At 36.8% G+C, this 16782-nt stretch overlaps 1 protein-coding gene across 1 annotated transcript; it reads right to left on the bottom strand.

The window, feature by feature from the left end:
• Positions 1–15135: 15135 nt before the first annotated feature.
• LOC127101786 (uncharacterized) lies at positions 15136–15624 on the bottom strand. The gene has a single exon (XM_051039229.1). The coding sequence runs from the start codon at positions 15622–15624 to the stop codon at positions 15136–15138; it is 489 nt and encodes a 162-aa protein (XP_050895186.1).
• Positions 15625–16782: the final 1158 nt, after the last annotated feature.

Raw genomic sequence — 16782 nt, 5'->3', positions numbered from 1 at the left:
AATCATACTACTTGGTTGATATCCAAAATGGGTCAAATCAAATACATTTTTGAGAAGCCTGCTTTAACTGGGAGGATTGCCCGTTGGCATATGTTGTTATCCGAGTATGATAATTCTCAAAAAGAAATTAAAGGTAGTGTCTTGGATGACCATTTGGCTCACCAACCTATTGAAGACCACCATTCAATGCGGTATGATTTTTCTGACAAAGAGATTTTATACTTGAAGATGAAAGATTCTGATGAACCATTGCTTAAGGAAGGGCCATAACCTGGTTCCCGTTGGGGCATGGTATTTGATGGAGATGTTAATTCGTATGTTAATGGCATTGGGGCAGTGATTATTATTCCTCAAGGCACTCATTTTCCGTTTACTGCTAGATTGACCTTCAAATGTACAAACAATATGGATGAGTATGAAGCTTGAATTATGGGGCTTAAGGAGGCCATGGATCTCAGAATCAAATATCTTGACGTTTATGGAGATTCAACTTTGGTGGTGAGCTAAATTAAAGTTGAATGGGAGACGAATCAACCTGGTTTGATACCATATAGAGATTATGCGAGGAGGATATCAACTTTCTTTACAAAGGTTGAGTTTCATCGTATCCCTCGAGATGAAAACCGGATGACAGATGCTCTTGCAATGTTGGCTTCCATGATTGTGGTGAAATTTTGGAATGAAGTTCCCAATTTGACTATGATGCGTCTTGATCGGCCAACTCATGTATTTGTTGTTGAAGAAGTCAAAGATGAAAAACCATGATATTGTGATATCAAATGTTTTCTCCAAAGTCAGATTTACCTCCTGGGGCATCTTTGAAAGATAAGAAGACTTTCAAAAGATTAGCTGGCAACTTCTACCAGAATGGTGATGTGCTTTACAAGAGAAATTTCGATATGGTTTTAGTCAGATGTGTGGATAGACACGAAGCAGGCCTATTGATGACTGAACTCCATGAAGGTTCCTTTGGTACTCATTCCAATGGGCATGATATGGAAAAGAAGATGTTGAGAACAAGTTACTATTGCTAACAATGGAATCTGACTGTTGCAAGTTTGTGAAGAAATGCCACAAGTGTCAAATTTAGGCAGATAAGATTCATGTTCCTCCGACAATGTTGAACGTCATTTCCTCTACATGTCCCTTCTCCATGTGGGGAATTGGTATGATTTCCATGATTGAGACCAAAGCTCCAAACGAACATCGTTTCATTTTGGTGGTCCAATTTATCAAGAATCAGATTATATGCCGATATGGTGTGCCAAGTAAGATCATTACTGATAATGAATCGAACTTGAATAATAATATGGTGGAAGCTCTTTGCAAAGACTTCAAGATTGCACATCCCAATTCTTCTCCCTACAGACCCAAGATACATGGGGTCATTGAAGTTGTGAATAAGAACATTAAGAAGATCATTCAAAAGATGGTTGTGACATACAAATATTGGCATGAGATGCTCCTATTTTCTTTGCATGGGTACCGTACATCCCTCCACACTTCAACATGGGTAACCCATTTCTCTCTTGTATATGTCATGGAAGCTGTGATCCCCGTGGAAGTTGAGATCCCATCATTACGAGTATTGATGGAAGCCAAGTTGACAGAAGCTATATGGTGTCAGACCAAATATGACCAACTGAATTTGATTGAATAGAAGAGGTTGACTTCCATGTGTCATGGTCAATTCTATCAGTAGAGAATGAAGAAAGCTTTCAATAATAAGGTCAAGCCTCATGTGTTTAGAGAAGGTGACCTCGTGCTCAAGAAGATTTTATCTTTCAAACCTGATGCTAGGGGCAAATGGACTCCTAATTATGAAGTCCCATATGTTGTTAAGAGAGCCTTTTCAGACGGAGGTTTGATTCTTACAACTATGGATGGTGAAAAGTTCACCCGTCCTATGAATGTCGATGCATTCAAGAAATACTTCGCCTAAAAAGAAAAGAACAACACGCTAAGTTGAAAAGCCGAATGGGCGACTTAGGCAAAAATGAGCGTCTCGGTGGATTGGAAACCCGAAAGGGAGATCCAAGCAAAAGTTAGAGGCATAAAACAGAAAATTTATCCCGGTAGATTGAGTACCCCACCTTTGGGAAATCTAGGAAAAAATTAGGGATCATGGCAAGTAACTGCATTCGGGTGGGTCCTGATCATTGAAGCAGTTTTGAGAAGTCATTTGATTCTAATTCACCGTTCTTAACCAAAGACAAGAGCATAGTGGATTTCAAAGTTGGTAGGGATAATAGTGATCATTATAATTAGTGTGGCCATTTTCCATGTAAATTACCATTTTTCAAACTTTGTAAAGATCCACGGAGTCCCGCCATTTGCGGACTACCATTCTGTTAAATAAAGTTGAGTTTTTATCCTATTGTTTCTATTCTTACTTGTTTATGTTTCAAAATTGAATTTTTATGATGATAATTTCGGAACAAATAAATCAATGAATAATCATTTTTTCTTAAAATAATAAGGCATTTACTTTAAAAGCAATCGATTTCAAAAAGGAATATCAACAGTAATTTCAAGGACGGTAAGTCTTGATGTGTGAATCACTTGTTGGTATTCCCCGAGCATTTGATGACTTCATTCCTTCCCAACAGTTCGTCATTCATTCCCAGCATGGTTGATAATTTTCTCTTTGAGTAATTTATTATCCTCGGTAGAGTTGGTGAATGATTCTTCTTCCAACTGAGTTGATGATTTGTTTCCTTTACAATTCATCTTTCCCCAACTGAGACATTCTTGTTTCTACATTTCCCAGTTTAAGACTTTGTGAATAAACCCTAGATTATCTTGGAACCTTTATTTGGTATCTAGATTTCCTGGCGCATTTATTGCATAGCCATGACAGTTTCTCCCCTGTGTGAGTTGATGGATCCGGTTGATTCCGTTGTTGTGCCTTGGAATTAGTTTATCTCCAAGAAGAATTTGATGATCTTTGAAGTTTTGTGGTCTTTGATATGTCCTGGAAGATCATTATGTCCCCAACAAAGCTTCACAAAAGTGTTTATTAATGAAATCCCCAGTAGAGCATCTGGCTCTCCTCACTAAGAGTTTTATCTCTTGATTGTGACTTAAGACCCCAGTGAACTTCCATCTTTTTATAGGAGCTTTTTCTCGGAGGTGCTCGATTCTTAACAGTATTCTTTGGTGTCACCTGTAAGGTTATCCCCCATTTGATTGTGGTGACTTAAAATTCCCCCCAATGTTGACTTGATAGGATCCTCGGCAGATCCCTCTTTATTCCTCAGCAAGATTTGGTGATACTTTTCAGTAGTGCTTTCTTCCTCCACGGAGTAAGCCATGTTGGTTGGATGCATGTTCTCCACCACTTCCCCAACTAGAGTTGAAATCATTTTGAGTAGATTTTATATCCTCCATGATTTATTTTCATCCCTAGCAGGTTCTCCAGTTGGTGCTCCATCTTGTTGAGATTAGTCGAACATCTAGTTGTGATGATTCAAGTCCTTATTATTTGTATCCTTTGTGCTTATTTGTCAGCATAATCGTATGCATACTCATGCATATGCATGCATAAAAACACATCATCAGATATCTCATTGTGCATTTTATCGCATTTGATGTTTATTCTGATCCCCTGCCTTGGTGACGTTATCTCCCCATGCAGATTTGGTGTGCATGTCCTCCTTCAATTGTAAAGTGTCAGCCCCTTAAGCATAATTTTTTTTAACTTTTCTCCTGTCCTCACTGAGTTATTTCCTCGTGGATGATTACTATTTTAGTTTCCTTTCCAGCTCCTTATCTGGATGAAGCCATTCACTTGAGTTATATCCTCATTAGGTTGAGTCTTGTTTGACCGTTTCTTTCTAGTTCTTACCTAGATAGATCTTTTGGTCCCCCGAGAGTTTTATGCCCAGTAAATGATAATATTCTTCTTGGTGTTGAGTACTTTACCTGTGTTAATTTACCCAGTAACTTGTAAAAGGTAATTTACTCCTTTGTTTTTCTCCAGCGGATTTGTTTTTTTTCTTTTTCGTTTCCCTAGCAAATCTATCCTTGATATGATCATCTTAATCGATGACGGATATGCTTCCTGTTTGGTATTCTACCCAGTAAAAAGGTAGTTGTAATCCCTATTTTTCTCCCCTCAGAGTTTATCCTTGATATGTTCACTTTAACCAGTGACTGGTTTTTTCTTTGTTTGGTCTTCTGTCCAGTAATCGGCAATTGTAATTCGTATTTTCCCAGGCAGTCTATCCTTGATATGTTCATCTTAACCGGTGACGAGTATTCTTCCTTGTGAGCTTATCCTTGATATGTTCACTTTAACCAGTGACGGATACTCTCTCTTAGGTTTTCTGCCCAATAACAGGTAGTTGTAAATCCTATTTGACATCTTTTCCCAGTAGGTCATTCTTACCCAGTAACCGGTAATGAATATGCCTCATTTTCCTCAACAAGTCATCCTTGATATGTTTACCCTAACCGGTAACGAATGTCCCTCTGTCCGAGTGTATTAATCTTCTTATCCAATAACCCGTAGTAGATAATACATCTATTTTACTCATGTGTTGAAGTTTATTATTCCCCAGTTGAGTTTGAGTGCGTATTTCCCAAGTGAAGTCTCCAATCCCCTGTTGTGTTCGAGTATTACAGCTTTGCTCTAATTTATGCATTTCCCCAATAGGTGTTTTTCGTTGTATTGATGTTATCCCAATACATGCATCTTTCCTTTCTCCCCAACCGAGTCTTTCCATTGATTTATTTTCATGGAAAAACCCTCGTGTCCTCAGTAGTTTTCAAAGTCGTAGCTTGGCCTACTCATAACTTTTATCCCTAGAGTCTCTGGCCCTCAAGTGAGTTTTCCTTATTGAATGCATTATGCTCCTGTGGACTTTTGGTCTCTCTGGATTCTTTTCCTCTGTGGCCACATACTCCCCATAAAGATTAGTTTTGCATACATATCATATGCATCATGAGGTCTCTTAGGGACCAAACTTTGTTTCTTGATGTTGTTATTTAAGTCCATTCTACTGAGTTGATACGAAGATTTTAACCTTCACATCCTCATCTAGAATATCCTTAAATAGGGTCAGCTGTAAAACCCCAATTTTGACCCTAAGATCCCCCATGCTATCTCATCATTTTGCATTGGCTTTGGGATCACATATTGGTATCCTCCTTACCCCTCATTCATTGGGATTGCATTGGGAGAGATCACCAAGCACATTTGATCGTATTATACTTTATTTTTCTTATGTTTACTAACCAAAATACCAAAAATATGTCTATGTATGTCTTTGTCCCTTTTGTAGGTAGTATGTGTGTCCACATATGCCCTATCAAGTTCACAACAAGGGTTTGAGACCCTTAGTGCAAGGGATCAATCCAACAATGGTCCATATTAGTTCTAAACATCATATATGGATCCCCATGTTCTTAATTTGCCAATTTAATCAAGAATTCATCAAGAGTTTGAACCTTGTTTTCCTTGGAAGCCCTAATTCATCTAGGTATCTTGTGTGACTTCCTCAACAAGTTTCTTCACCAATTGGTCAAAGATATAAAGGAATACTTCATTTTAAATCATACTATGCATATATGATTATCCATAAGTCCCAAAGATCAAGAAAACTTCAAGTTTGCAAGTTGGTACAAAGAAGTTGACCAGAGAAAGTCAACTAGTCAAAACTAGGGTTCCCTAGACCCTATCTCCTACAATGTTTGTCATATGAAAATAATTCCAAGATAAAAGTTACTCCTTATGAAATTCCAAACAACTTTCATGTTGGAATCAACATCTAGTTTTGCATGGAAAGTCATTTTTTATGGTGAAAGATTATAGGTCATTTTGTTTGTGCCCTAGTTAAGAGGTCAACTTCCAAGGACCATATCTGGCTCAATTTTTAAGATATGAAGGCCATCCAAGTTTCATGATCAATTTCAAGATGTCTTCTCCAACTTTTATGCTTTTATAAATTTCAAATTTTACTTGCAAGGGCATGTTCCAAGAGGAAACATTATAGGTCATTTTGGGCCATTACCATTGAACAAGCAATTTTCCTCAACTTCTAAAATACATAACTCCCTCATGCCAAATCCAAATGGTGTCAAATTTATGACCAAATTGAAGAGGAAAGAAAGAGATACAACATCAATGAAGGAACCTGTCCCAAGGTGGAAGAAGTGGTCATTTGACTTGGGACTTAGAAATTTATCAATCATGTTTGATTTCTCAAACCTCCACCTCAAAATTAATTATGATCCAAGCTCCAAATGAAAAAGTGTTAAACATAAAAGTTTTTCCCCTTGATGGCACCTTTCCAAAACACTCAAGATCACTTCATTTGGACAAAAATTGAGGGACTTGCGTATGGTTACTCTTCATGGTTCCATTTGGATGATTTTCATGACCAAACTTAAATTAAAATTGCATGGCCTCATGTTAAGATTTCAGCATCATTCATGCACATTTATGGACCTATTCCAATCATTTTATGGGCCTATCACACGCCCATGCAAGCATGCACCAATATTTCTAACATTGGCCAAATTTTCAAGTGTGTGAAAAGCAATGCAAAACCCTATAAATACATTGCCATTGTGATAAGAATGAGGATCTCTCTTGCCCAAGCTTTGCACCATTGCCTCCCTAACTTCCATTAAAGGATAAACTTGAAGATTTCACTTGAAATCAAGTTTCAATTCTCCTTCTGCTTTGAGATTGAAACTCCAAGAATCCAAGCCTTTCATTGATCCATTTCACTTCCTACAAGCATTTAGAGTCGAGCCAAGGCAAATTGGAAGCAAGATCAAGCCAAATTGAAGCTACCCAAAGGTGAATTTTCTCAAACTTCTCTTCTTCGATTCTCCCTAACTTCTCAACTATTTTGATTGATTATTAGTTGTCTGAAGACCTACCAATATAGACAACAAGATTGAGTTGCTTTGAGGTCAAATCGAAGCAACTCAGATCATGCTCCTCAAATTTCAAATCCATGTATCTTTCAATATACTTGGAATTTGAAGAAATTGAGGCCAGATTCGAGTTCCTGAGCATTTTTCCTTTGAAATAATATCCTTGTTTTTCATTTTCCATTTGGTTAAGGTTAGACCAGTCTGGTGAGGTCCACCGGAGAAGATGACCGGAGCTAGGGCTCTGGTGGTGTGTTGGCATATACTGAACCCTTTGATCATGATCCTACATTTTAATCCGATCCATTGCTTTTAAATACCAAGTTTGCAACGCGTTGTCTGCAGTGCACCATGGAACGCGCGCGCTTGGCCATCAGATCTGCCACCTTAATTAATGAGGGAGATCTGATGGGACTTGTTTTTTTGAATTTTATTATATTTTCTGATTTTTCATTTAATCCCTTTATTTTGTCTAATTCATATTAATTTCATTTTTAATCCAAAAAATATGGGACTTTCACCAAAAAAATATGGGACTTCCATATTTTGAATAAAAATTATTTTTTGGATAATTTGATATTTTTTTATGAATTAAATGTTTTTTTGTATATTTTTAATTGTTTTAAAATACTTCTGACGTTCCAAAAATTATGAAATTTGTTGTCTAAGGTCATTTGACCTTGTTTGACCTAAGATAAATCCCTTGGCCATTTATTTGATATTTTGAAGGGATTTGGGGTTTTGACCAAATTTAAATGCATTTTAATTCATTTTTAAATTGATTTTTAATTGAATAAATGCTTGAAAATTATGTTGAGTCATTTTTATGGTCTTGTGATGTTTGACTTTCTGTTTGGCCTTGATCATGGTTGATTTGAATTTTGTTTGACCAATATTATTGGATTTAGAGGATTGATGAAATATACATTTAAATTTCAGTACATTTACCATTCATCTGCCATTTACATTTTCATGCAACTTATTTATGTTTCAGTTCTTTTCACTTTGCTCACTTGAGCCATATCATGTGATTGTATATATTGTTTGTTTATTTTGTTTCTGTTTTTCGTCTTAGGACCTTAAAACACATAATAGCAACAAAAATCCTAAAAAACATGTTGGTGGACTGTTGGGCTTGATCTAAACTTTTGGACTTAGGATAGACAACCCCCCTATGCTTTGAGGACTTGGCCAATGCCACTATCTGAGACTGAGTCATCCTTGATTGTGTCTTTCATCTGATGCAAACCTTGAGTGCTTCTGGCTCAGTTGTCACCTTGACTTTATGCTTACATGTTATACTATTATTATTGTTGATGTCGTATGATTGTTCTGAGTTGATCAAGGAATATTTCATCTGATACATTGGAAGAAGTTGAAGACTGGTAGCTATTGGAGTTACTTGCTTGGATATTCTTGATATCTTTATTTTATGCCATGACCTTCACATAATTCCTTGGATATTGCTTATGCTTGTTGCCGCTAAAAGTCCAAAGGAAAATGGGTTTCTATATGACATTATGGTCTATTAGATTGCATCCCATTGGTCAGATCTTTTCAACTCTTAACTTTTAAATTTTGTCTAGGATAATCCCTTCATCTCCTCCCATTTCTTAAATTTCCAAGTCTCTCCCTCTATTCAAAAACTTTCTTTGCTTGTGTTTTCTAACTTAGACATGTTTCAATGATTAGAAACTTCGGCCTTATGCCAATGAATTTTAAAATTATTTCTTAATCAAATTTGTAAATGAACTTAACCATATTGACTTAAATTTGAAAAAAAGACAAAAAGAACTAATAACCTCATTCAAAAATGTAGCCTTTTGTGCCTTCTTGTTAAACTTTTGTTAAAATTAATTCGCCAATTTTGTTTGAAATTTTTACCACAAACTACGAGGTTTGTATCCCTCGTTTTTATGTTGGTACGTAGGCACAAGACCGAAGGTCTTGTCAAACAAAAAAAAATGTAATACATGAATTCTTTTCTCATCCCCCCATACTATATTTTATCAAACTTCCTTTTGACCAAATCACTTGCACACAAAAAGGACCCCATAGGAGTACCTAGGACACTTTGAGTATTAATACCTTCCCTTTGTGTAACCAACCCCCTTACCTGTAATCTCTTATATTTTATTATTTTTGATTTGAAAACTTCTTATATTTGGGTTTTGTTCTTACTTTTTCCTTTGGAAACAATAAAAGTGCGTTGGCGACTCTGGTTTTATTGACGTCAAATTTATCCATAGCTTGATGGTCATGAATTTACTGCTACATCATTGTCTAGGGTTCTACTTGCATAGTAAATAACATGAAGCTTTTTATCTTCTCTTTGTCCTAAGACAGCGCCAACAGCAAAATCACTAGCGTCATACATTATCTAAAATGGCTTACTCCAATCAGGTGATTTCATGATGGGTGCGGTAATAAGAGCATTTTTTAGATGTTCAAATGCTTTTAAGCACTTTTCGTTGAATATGAATTCAACATCTTTCATTAATAATCCCGTTAGTCGTTTTGTTATTTTAAAGAAATCTTTAATGAATCGTCAGTAGAAATTGGCGTGTCCTAGGAAACTGTGAATTTCTCTAACTATTTTCGTCAGTTGAAGATGTTCTATAATTTTGATTTTTGCTTTATCCACCTCAATCCCTCGATCGGATACGACATGGCCAAGTATAATTCCTTGTCGAACCATGAAATGACATTTTTCCCAATTCAATACGAGATTTACCTTAACGCATCTCTCAAGTACCATTTCTAGGTTAAAAAGACATCCTTCAAAGCTTTACCCAAAAACAGAGAAGGCATCCATACATACTTCCATAATGTTGTCTATAAAATCAACGAAGATTGACATCATGCATCTCTGAAATGTTGCAGGGGCATTACACAGTCTAAATGACATTCGTCGATAAGCAAATGTACCATAAGGACACGTGAAAGTGGCCTTTTCTTGGTCATCAGGATGGACAGGAATTTGAAAGAATCCTGAGTATCCGTCTAAATCAGGATGGACACGTGAAACCCAATTATTTTTGATTTGAAAACTTCTTATATTTGGGTCTTGTTCTTACTTTTTCCTTTTTCCTTTGGAAACAATAAAAGTGCGTGGGCGACTCTGGTTTTATTGACGTCAAGTTTATCCATAGCTTGTTGGTCATGAATTTACTGCTACATCATTGTCTAGGGTTCTACTTGCATAGTAAATAACATGAAGCTTTTTATCTTCTCTTTGTCCTAAGACAGCGCCAACAGCAAAATCACTAGCGTTACACATTATCTAAAATGGCTTACTCCAATCAGGTGATTTCATGATGGGTGCGGTAATAAGAGCATTTTTTAGATGTTCAAATGCTTTTAAGCACTCTTCGTTGAATATGAATTCAGCATCTTTCATTAATAATCCCGTTAGTCATTTTGTTATTTTAAAGAAATCTTTAATGAATCGTCAGTAGAAATTGGCGTGTCCTAGGAAACTGTGAATTTCTCTAACTGTTTTCGGCAGTTGAAGATGTTCTATAATTTTGATTTTCGCTTTATCCACCTCAATCCCTCGGTCGGATACGACATGGCCAAGTATAATTCCTTGTCGAACCATGAAATGGCATTTTTCCCAATTCAATACGAGATTTACCTTAACGCATCTCTCAAGTACCATTTCTAGGTTAAAAAGACATCCTTCAAAGCTTTACCCACAAACAGAGAAGTCATCCACACATACTTCCATTATGTTGTCTATAAAATCAACGAAGATTGACATCATGCATCTCTGAAATGTTGCAGGGGCATTACACAGTCCAAATGACATTCGTCGATAAGCAAATGTACCATAAGGACACGTGAAAATGGCCTTTTCTTGGTCATCAGGATGGACAGGAATTTGAAAGAATCCTGATTATCCGTCTAAATCAGGATGGACACGTGAAACCCAATTATTTTTGATTTGAAAACTTCTTATATTTGGGTTTTGTTCTTACTTTTTCTTTTTTCCTGTGGAAACAATAAAAGTGCGTGGACGACTCTGATTTTATTGACGTCAAGTTTATCCATAGCTTGATGGTCATGAATTTATTGCTACATCATTGTCTAGGGTTCTACTTGCATAGTAAATAACATGAAGCTTTTTATCTTCTCTTTGTCCTAAGACAGCACCAACAGCAAAATCACTAGCGTCACACATTATCTAAAACGGCTTACTCCAATCAGGTGATTTCATGATGGGTGCGGTAATAAGAGTATTTTTTAGATGTTCAAATGCTTTTAAGCACTCTTCGTTGAATATGAATTCAACATCTTTCATTAATAATCCCGTTAGTCATTTTGTTATTTTAAAGAAATCTTTAATGAATCGTCAGTAGAAATTGGTGTGTCCTAGGAAACGGTGAATTTCTCTAACTGTTTTCGGCAGTTGAAGATGTTCTATAATTTTGATTTTTGCTTTATCCACCTCAATCCCTCGATCAGATACGACATGGTCAAGTGTAATTCCTTGTCGAACCATGAAATGACATTTTTCCCAATTTAATACGAGATTTACCTTAACGCATCTCTCAAGTACCATTTCTAGGTTAAAAAGACATCCTTCAAAGCTTTACCCACAAATAGAGAAGTCATCCATACATACTTCCATTATGTTGTCTATAAAATCAACGAAGATTGACATCATGCATCTCTGAAATGTTGCAGGGGCATTACACAGTCCAAATGACATTCGTCGATAAGTAAATGTACCATAAGGACACGTGAAAGTGGCCTTTTCTTGGTCATCAGGATGGACAGGATTTTGAAAGAATCCCGAGTATCCGTCTAAATAGGATAAATGTGAATGTTTAGCCAGCCGTTCAAGAATTTGATCAATGAAAGGTAATGGAAAGTGATCTTTACGAGTGGCTTTATTTAATTTTCTATAGTCTATGCACATTCTCCATCCAGTTTGAGTTCTTTTTGCTACGGATTCACCCTTCTAATTACTAACAATGGTAACACCTCCCTTCTTTGGAACCACGTGTATCGGGCTGACCCAGTTACTTTCGAATATCAGGTATATGATTTCTACTTCGAATAGATTGTGTACCTCCTTTTTGACTACATCACTCAAAATAGGATTTACTCTTCTCTGATTCTCTCTAGAGGTTTTACAGTCCTCCTCTAGCATACTGCGATGCATACACATAGAGGGACTTATTCCTTTTAAGTCGGAGATGTTAAAGCCTAGAGTTGTCGAATATTTTCTTAAGACGTGGAATAATTTTTCGGTTTCTATCTGTCCTAAGTCAGCATTGATTATAACTGGTCTTTCAAGCTCGGTATCCAGGAATTCATACCTTAAATCTTTGGGTAGTGTTTTGAGTTCTATTAAAGGTTTCTTAGGGCATGGGATTGGTGTTAGTGCTAGACATTCTCTCAGACTGTCATCTACGTATGACTCACGTCAGTTATCTCCTTCGAATACAAGAGGTGTCATAATCTTCAGTACTTCAGTGTACTTAAATGGCTCCTTCTCCATTTCTTTCACACATTCGTCTATGACGTATAAGAAACAACATGAGTCGTCTAAAGTTGGTGCTTGTAGGAATTTAGCTAAGAGAAATTCAACTTTTTCTTCTCCGACTTTGAATGTTAGCCTACCCTTCTTCATATCTGCGATGGCTCCAGTTGTGGCTAAAAAGGGTCTTCTTAAAATAATAGGGATGTGGGAATCCTCCTTTATATCCATTATTACAAAATCGGTTGGAATATAGAATTGTCCTATATGAACGAGAACGTTCTCTAGCATACCTATTGGATATTTAACAGAGTAGCCAGCTAGTTGTACAGACATCTTTGTTGGTCTTAATTCTCCTAGATTGAGTTTTCGCATGTGGATAATGGCATTAGACTAACACTGGCTCCTAAATTGCATAGAGCTTTGTCTATGATAAATTTTCTGATTACATATGGTATGGAAAAGCTACCAGGGTCATTTAGTTTAGGAGGCATGTTGTTTTGAATAATAGCGCTACGATAGTAAGCATAACGATTTCGTAATCCTCAAGCTTTTTCTTGTTGGATAGAATCTCTTAAAGGAATTTAGCATATGAAGGCATTTTCATAATGCCTCCTGTGAATGGTATAGTGATGTTAATTTGCTTCAGAAGTTCTACGAATTTCTTGAATTGTCCTTCATTTTTTGATTTAACAAGTCTTTGGGATAAGGTACAGGTGGTTTGTATGGTGGCGGAGGCACATAAGGTGGTTATTTATCTTTTGCCTCTCCGCTTTCATTTTCTTTTCCATCATTGGTTGGTTTGTTTACCTTTTTAGTTCCTTTATCATAGTTTTGATACATGGCTGGATTTTGGATTCTTGGATCAACTGGTTCATCTAGTTCTATTCCACTTCGAATTGTGATAGCGTTAGTATGGCCTTTTGGGTTTGGTTGTGGTTGACCAGGAAATGCTCCAGTTGGGACTGCTACTACGACTTGTTGTTAGGCTACTTAGGAGATCTGGTTTATAACATTTTGGTATGGGTAGCCTAATGCGGTGCTTTTCGCAAGTATACGAACGCGTCAGAGTAATATAAAAGATTGTCGAATCCACAAAGACCAAGTGTCAATCTATCGTTATCTATTGTTATGGTGTTTATCAAAGACAATCAAAATAGGTGTTTTTTAGAGTGGGTAAGAAAAAGTAAAGTTTTGAAATAAATTTAATTAATAAAGACAGGGTCGAATGTAATTCACATAATCAATTGATAATCCAAGTACTTGCTATGAGATCTACTTATGGATAGTGTTTCCTACTTTGAAAAGAACTAATTTAACAGGAACTGTCGCTTTCGCGTATTCAGAACCGAGTTGTACTCCCTAATCAAACCCTCTTATTGTCACTTATAAAAAGGCGCGTATTGCGTTAGAGTAGTAAACCTATTTTTAAGAAATATAGTATCTTGACTAAGTTGAAAAGTATTATAACCTGGATTTCTTAACCAAAAGAGGTTCTCACGAACCAGACTCTAAACTTATAAACGCGTCCGAAAATAGTTTTAAAATCTCTTTTCTTCTTAATGTTAAAATCTCCTAATGAACTAAACAAAGTGCTTTCTCTTTTTTTGAAATAGTTAAAAACAATTAAGTTTAAATAGACGTTGGACGACTTTCGATCTTACCCAACGGAATTGAAATGCGGGAAAACTTAATTTGAAAGTTAAAATGGCCCTTAAGTGTTTCTACGAACAATTGTACGGATTATCGGTTCAATTACGATCCTTACATTCTAACCTTATAGATTTAGTTAGACATGGTAAAGTAAAAGTGCATTAAAATAAATAAAATTAGTGCGAGTGCGGAAAGTAAATAAAAGTAAAGCGAGTGCGAGGAAATAAATAATTTAAAGCGAGTGCGAGAAATAAATAAAGTAAAGCGAGTGCGGGAAAATAAATAAGATAAAGACAAGTAATAAAAACCTGCTCCAATCGGAGGGTTGAGTAAATTGCAAAGCGGAAATGAAAATGGCGGCAGGATTAACTTCCTTCCAAAGTGCTCCAAACTCGATTACAGACTCTATCACAGACTCGATTACACAATTGTGGTAACACTCCAATGCGAAGCGATTACCACTTTATAATACTGAATATATGCCTAAGTGAAACAAAGTTGCTCTGAGTTTGCCTCTGCTCTAAGTTTGGATGATTGTAAAAGTGAATTCGAGTTTCTACTTATAAGCAAGTAAAAAGATGGAAATGACTTGGATGCCCTTCAACTTGAAAATGGGAGGGAAACTGTTTTCCTCTTGTGGCGCCCGCCACAAGGCCATGGCGCCCGCCACAAGGCCAAAATGAGGCGCCTTAGTGGAGGTAGTGGGGAACGTGGGAGTTGAGGGAAGTTGAGCTTGGACACGTCATGGCAGGGTCTGTGGCGCCCGCCATGGGGTAGGCCATAAGTACAAAATGCTGAATTTTAGGGTTTTTGGCTCTTTTTCGCTCCTTTTCTCGATCGGGGCTCCGATTAAAGTAAAAACCTGGAAATAAAGAAAAACATAGCAATAACACAACAAAATGATAATAAAACAACTAGAATGCATGTGAAATCGGAGTCGAAAATACGGTAAATTTTAGTGTTATCATAGCCATATCATCAAACTTATTTGACAATTGTTTCATCAATTCACTCGTATGAGCATTTTGATTTGCAAATTATTTATTTTGTTAAGCTTGGGCATTTATAAATTTTTCCATCATGATCTCCGAATTTGAATTTCTAGGTACTTATGGAGCAACTGGGGCTCCTTTCTGATAGCCAGGTGGAATAACAGGTGTTGGGTTTGCTGGAAACAAAGCATTGTTACTTTTATAGGAATAATTCAGATGGTTTCTCCATCCAGGATTGTAAGTGTTTGAATATGGGTTTCCTTGAGCATAGTTTGTCTGGTCGGTGGGAACACCAGCCAATAACTGATAATCAATATTAGTGTGCCTAGGGGTTCCACATAATTCACAGTTTGGTGTTATAACAGCTACGGTAGTTACTGGTGTTATGGCCAAGCTTTCAATCTTTTGAGTAAGCGCATCCACTTTAGAGTTGACGCGATTTATGCCATTAACTTCGTATATTCTGCCTTTCGGAGTTCGTTTTTCTACAGCAGCACGTTCTCCTCCCCATTGGAAATGATTTTGATCCATGTTCTCTATGAATTCATAAGCTTCGTCATATGGTTTACCCATTAGAGCACCCCCAGCGGTAGCGCTTAAATTCATCTTAGTGTTATACAACATACCATTATAGAAAGTATGGATAATCAGCCATTCTTCAAGGCCATGATATGGACAAAGTCGCATCATGTCCTTGTATCTTTCCCAAGCGTCAAAAAGAGATCCATTCTCTTTTTGCTTAATTCTGTTGATTTGAGCTCTTTGCATAGTTGTTTTGCTTGGGTGAAAATATCAAGCTAAGACGACTTTCTTCAACTCATCCCATGTGGTTACTGAGTTTAAAGGTAGAGACTAGAGCCACGCTCTAGCTTTATCTCTTAAGAAAAAAAGGGAAAAGACGTAGTTTAATCGCTTCTTGACTGACACCATTTGCTTTCACTGTGTCTGCGTACTGCACAAACACTGACAAATGTAAGTTAGGATCGTCTGTAGGACTACCTAAAAATTGGTTTTGTTGAACGGCTGATAACAGAGAAGGTTTCAACTTGAAATCGTTTCGATTGATGGCAGGGGCTGCAATGTTATTATGTGGTTCTTCTTGCGATGGAACATCATAATACTTCAACGGACGGTTTTGTGGTCTTTCGGCCATATTTTATTTTGGTTCTGAAATTGGGATAATAGGGTCTGGAAGATCGTATTTAATACAAAATTTGTTGATTCGGCGTCTTAAATTAATATAACGCTCGATATCTTCAATTGGTTGCTCTAACTCCTTGCTCTGAGAGCGAGTGTCTGACATATAATCGACAAAGAAAGAGAAAATCTGTTGCCTTAGTCTATACTGCGCAACAAAGGAATCACAATATTGACTAAATTAGTCCCCGACAACGGCGCCAAAAACTTGATTGTTGACTGACGTGTCTGTCGGATGATAACTGCAAGTACACAGTCTATCGTGTAGTTTTAAAAGATTATTGAATCCACAGAGACTAATGGTCAAGCTAATGTTATCTATTGTTGCAGTGCAAAGCTAAGGCTAAAGGTTATAAGGTTATAAATGGGAATGAAAATACTAATTTCTAACGGTCTAAAAGTTGTGATAAAAACGAGTCCGAAATATGGATTCCCTGTTCCTAAGGGCTTAGGTAGAATTCGGGCACCAAATACGATTTTATTGCGTTGTGTAGAAAATATCAACTTAAAGGTCCCATCTCACACTCTCACGCTATTGACAAAGACCACACCTCTTAACCACAGGAT

Source organism: Lathyrus oleraceus, chromosome 7 (assembly GCF_024323335.1).
Source record: "Lathyrus oleraceus cultivar Zhongwan6 chromosome 7, CAAS_Psat_ZW6_1.0, whole genome shotgun sequence".
In the NCBI taxonomy this organism is placed as follows: Eukaryota; Viridiplantae; Streptophyta; class Magnoliopsida; order Fabales; family Fabaceae; genus Lathyrus; species Lathyrus oleraceus.
This window is presented reverse-complemented; position numbering and strand designations above follow the sequence as displayed.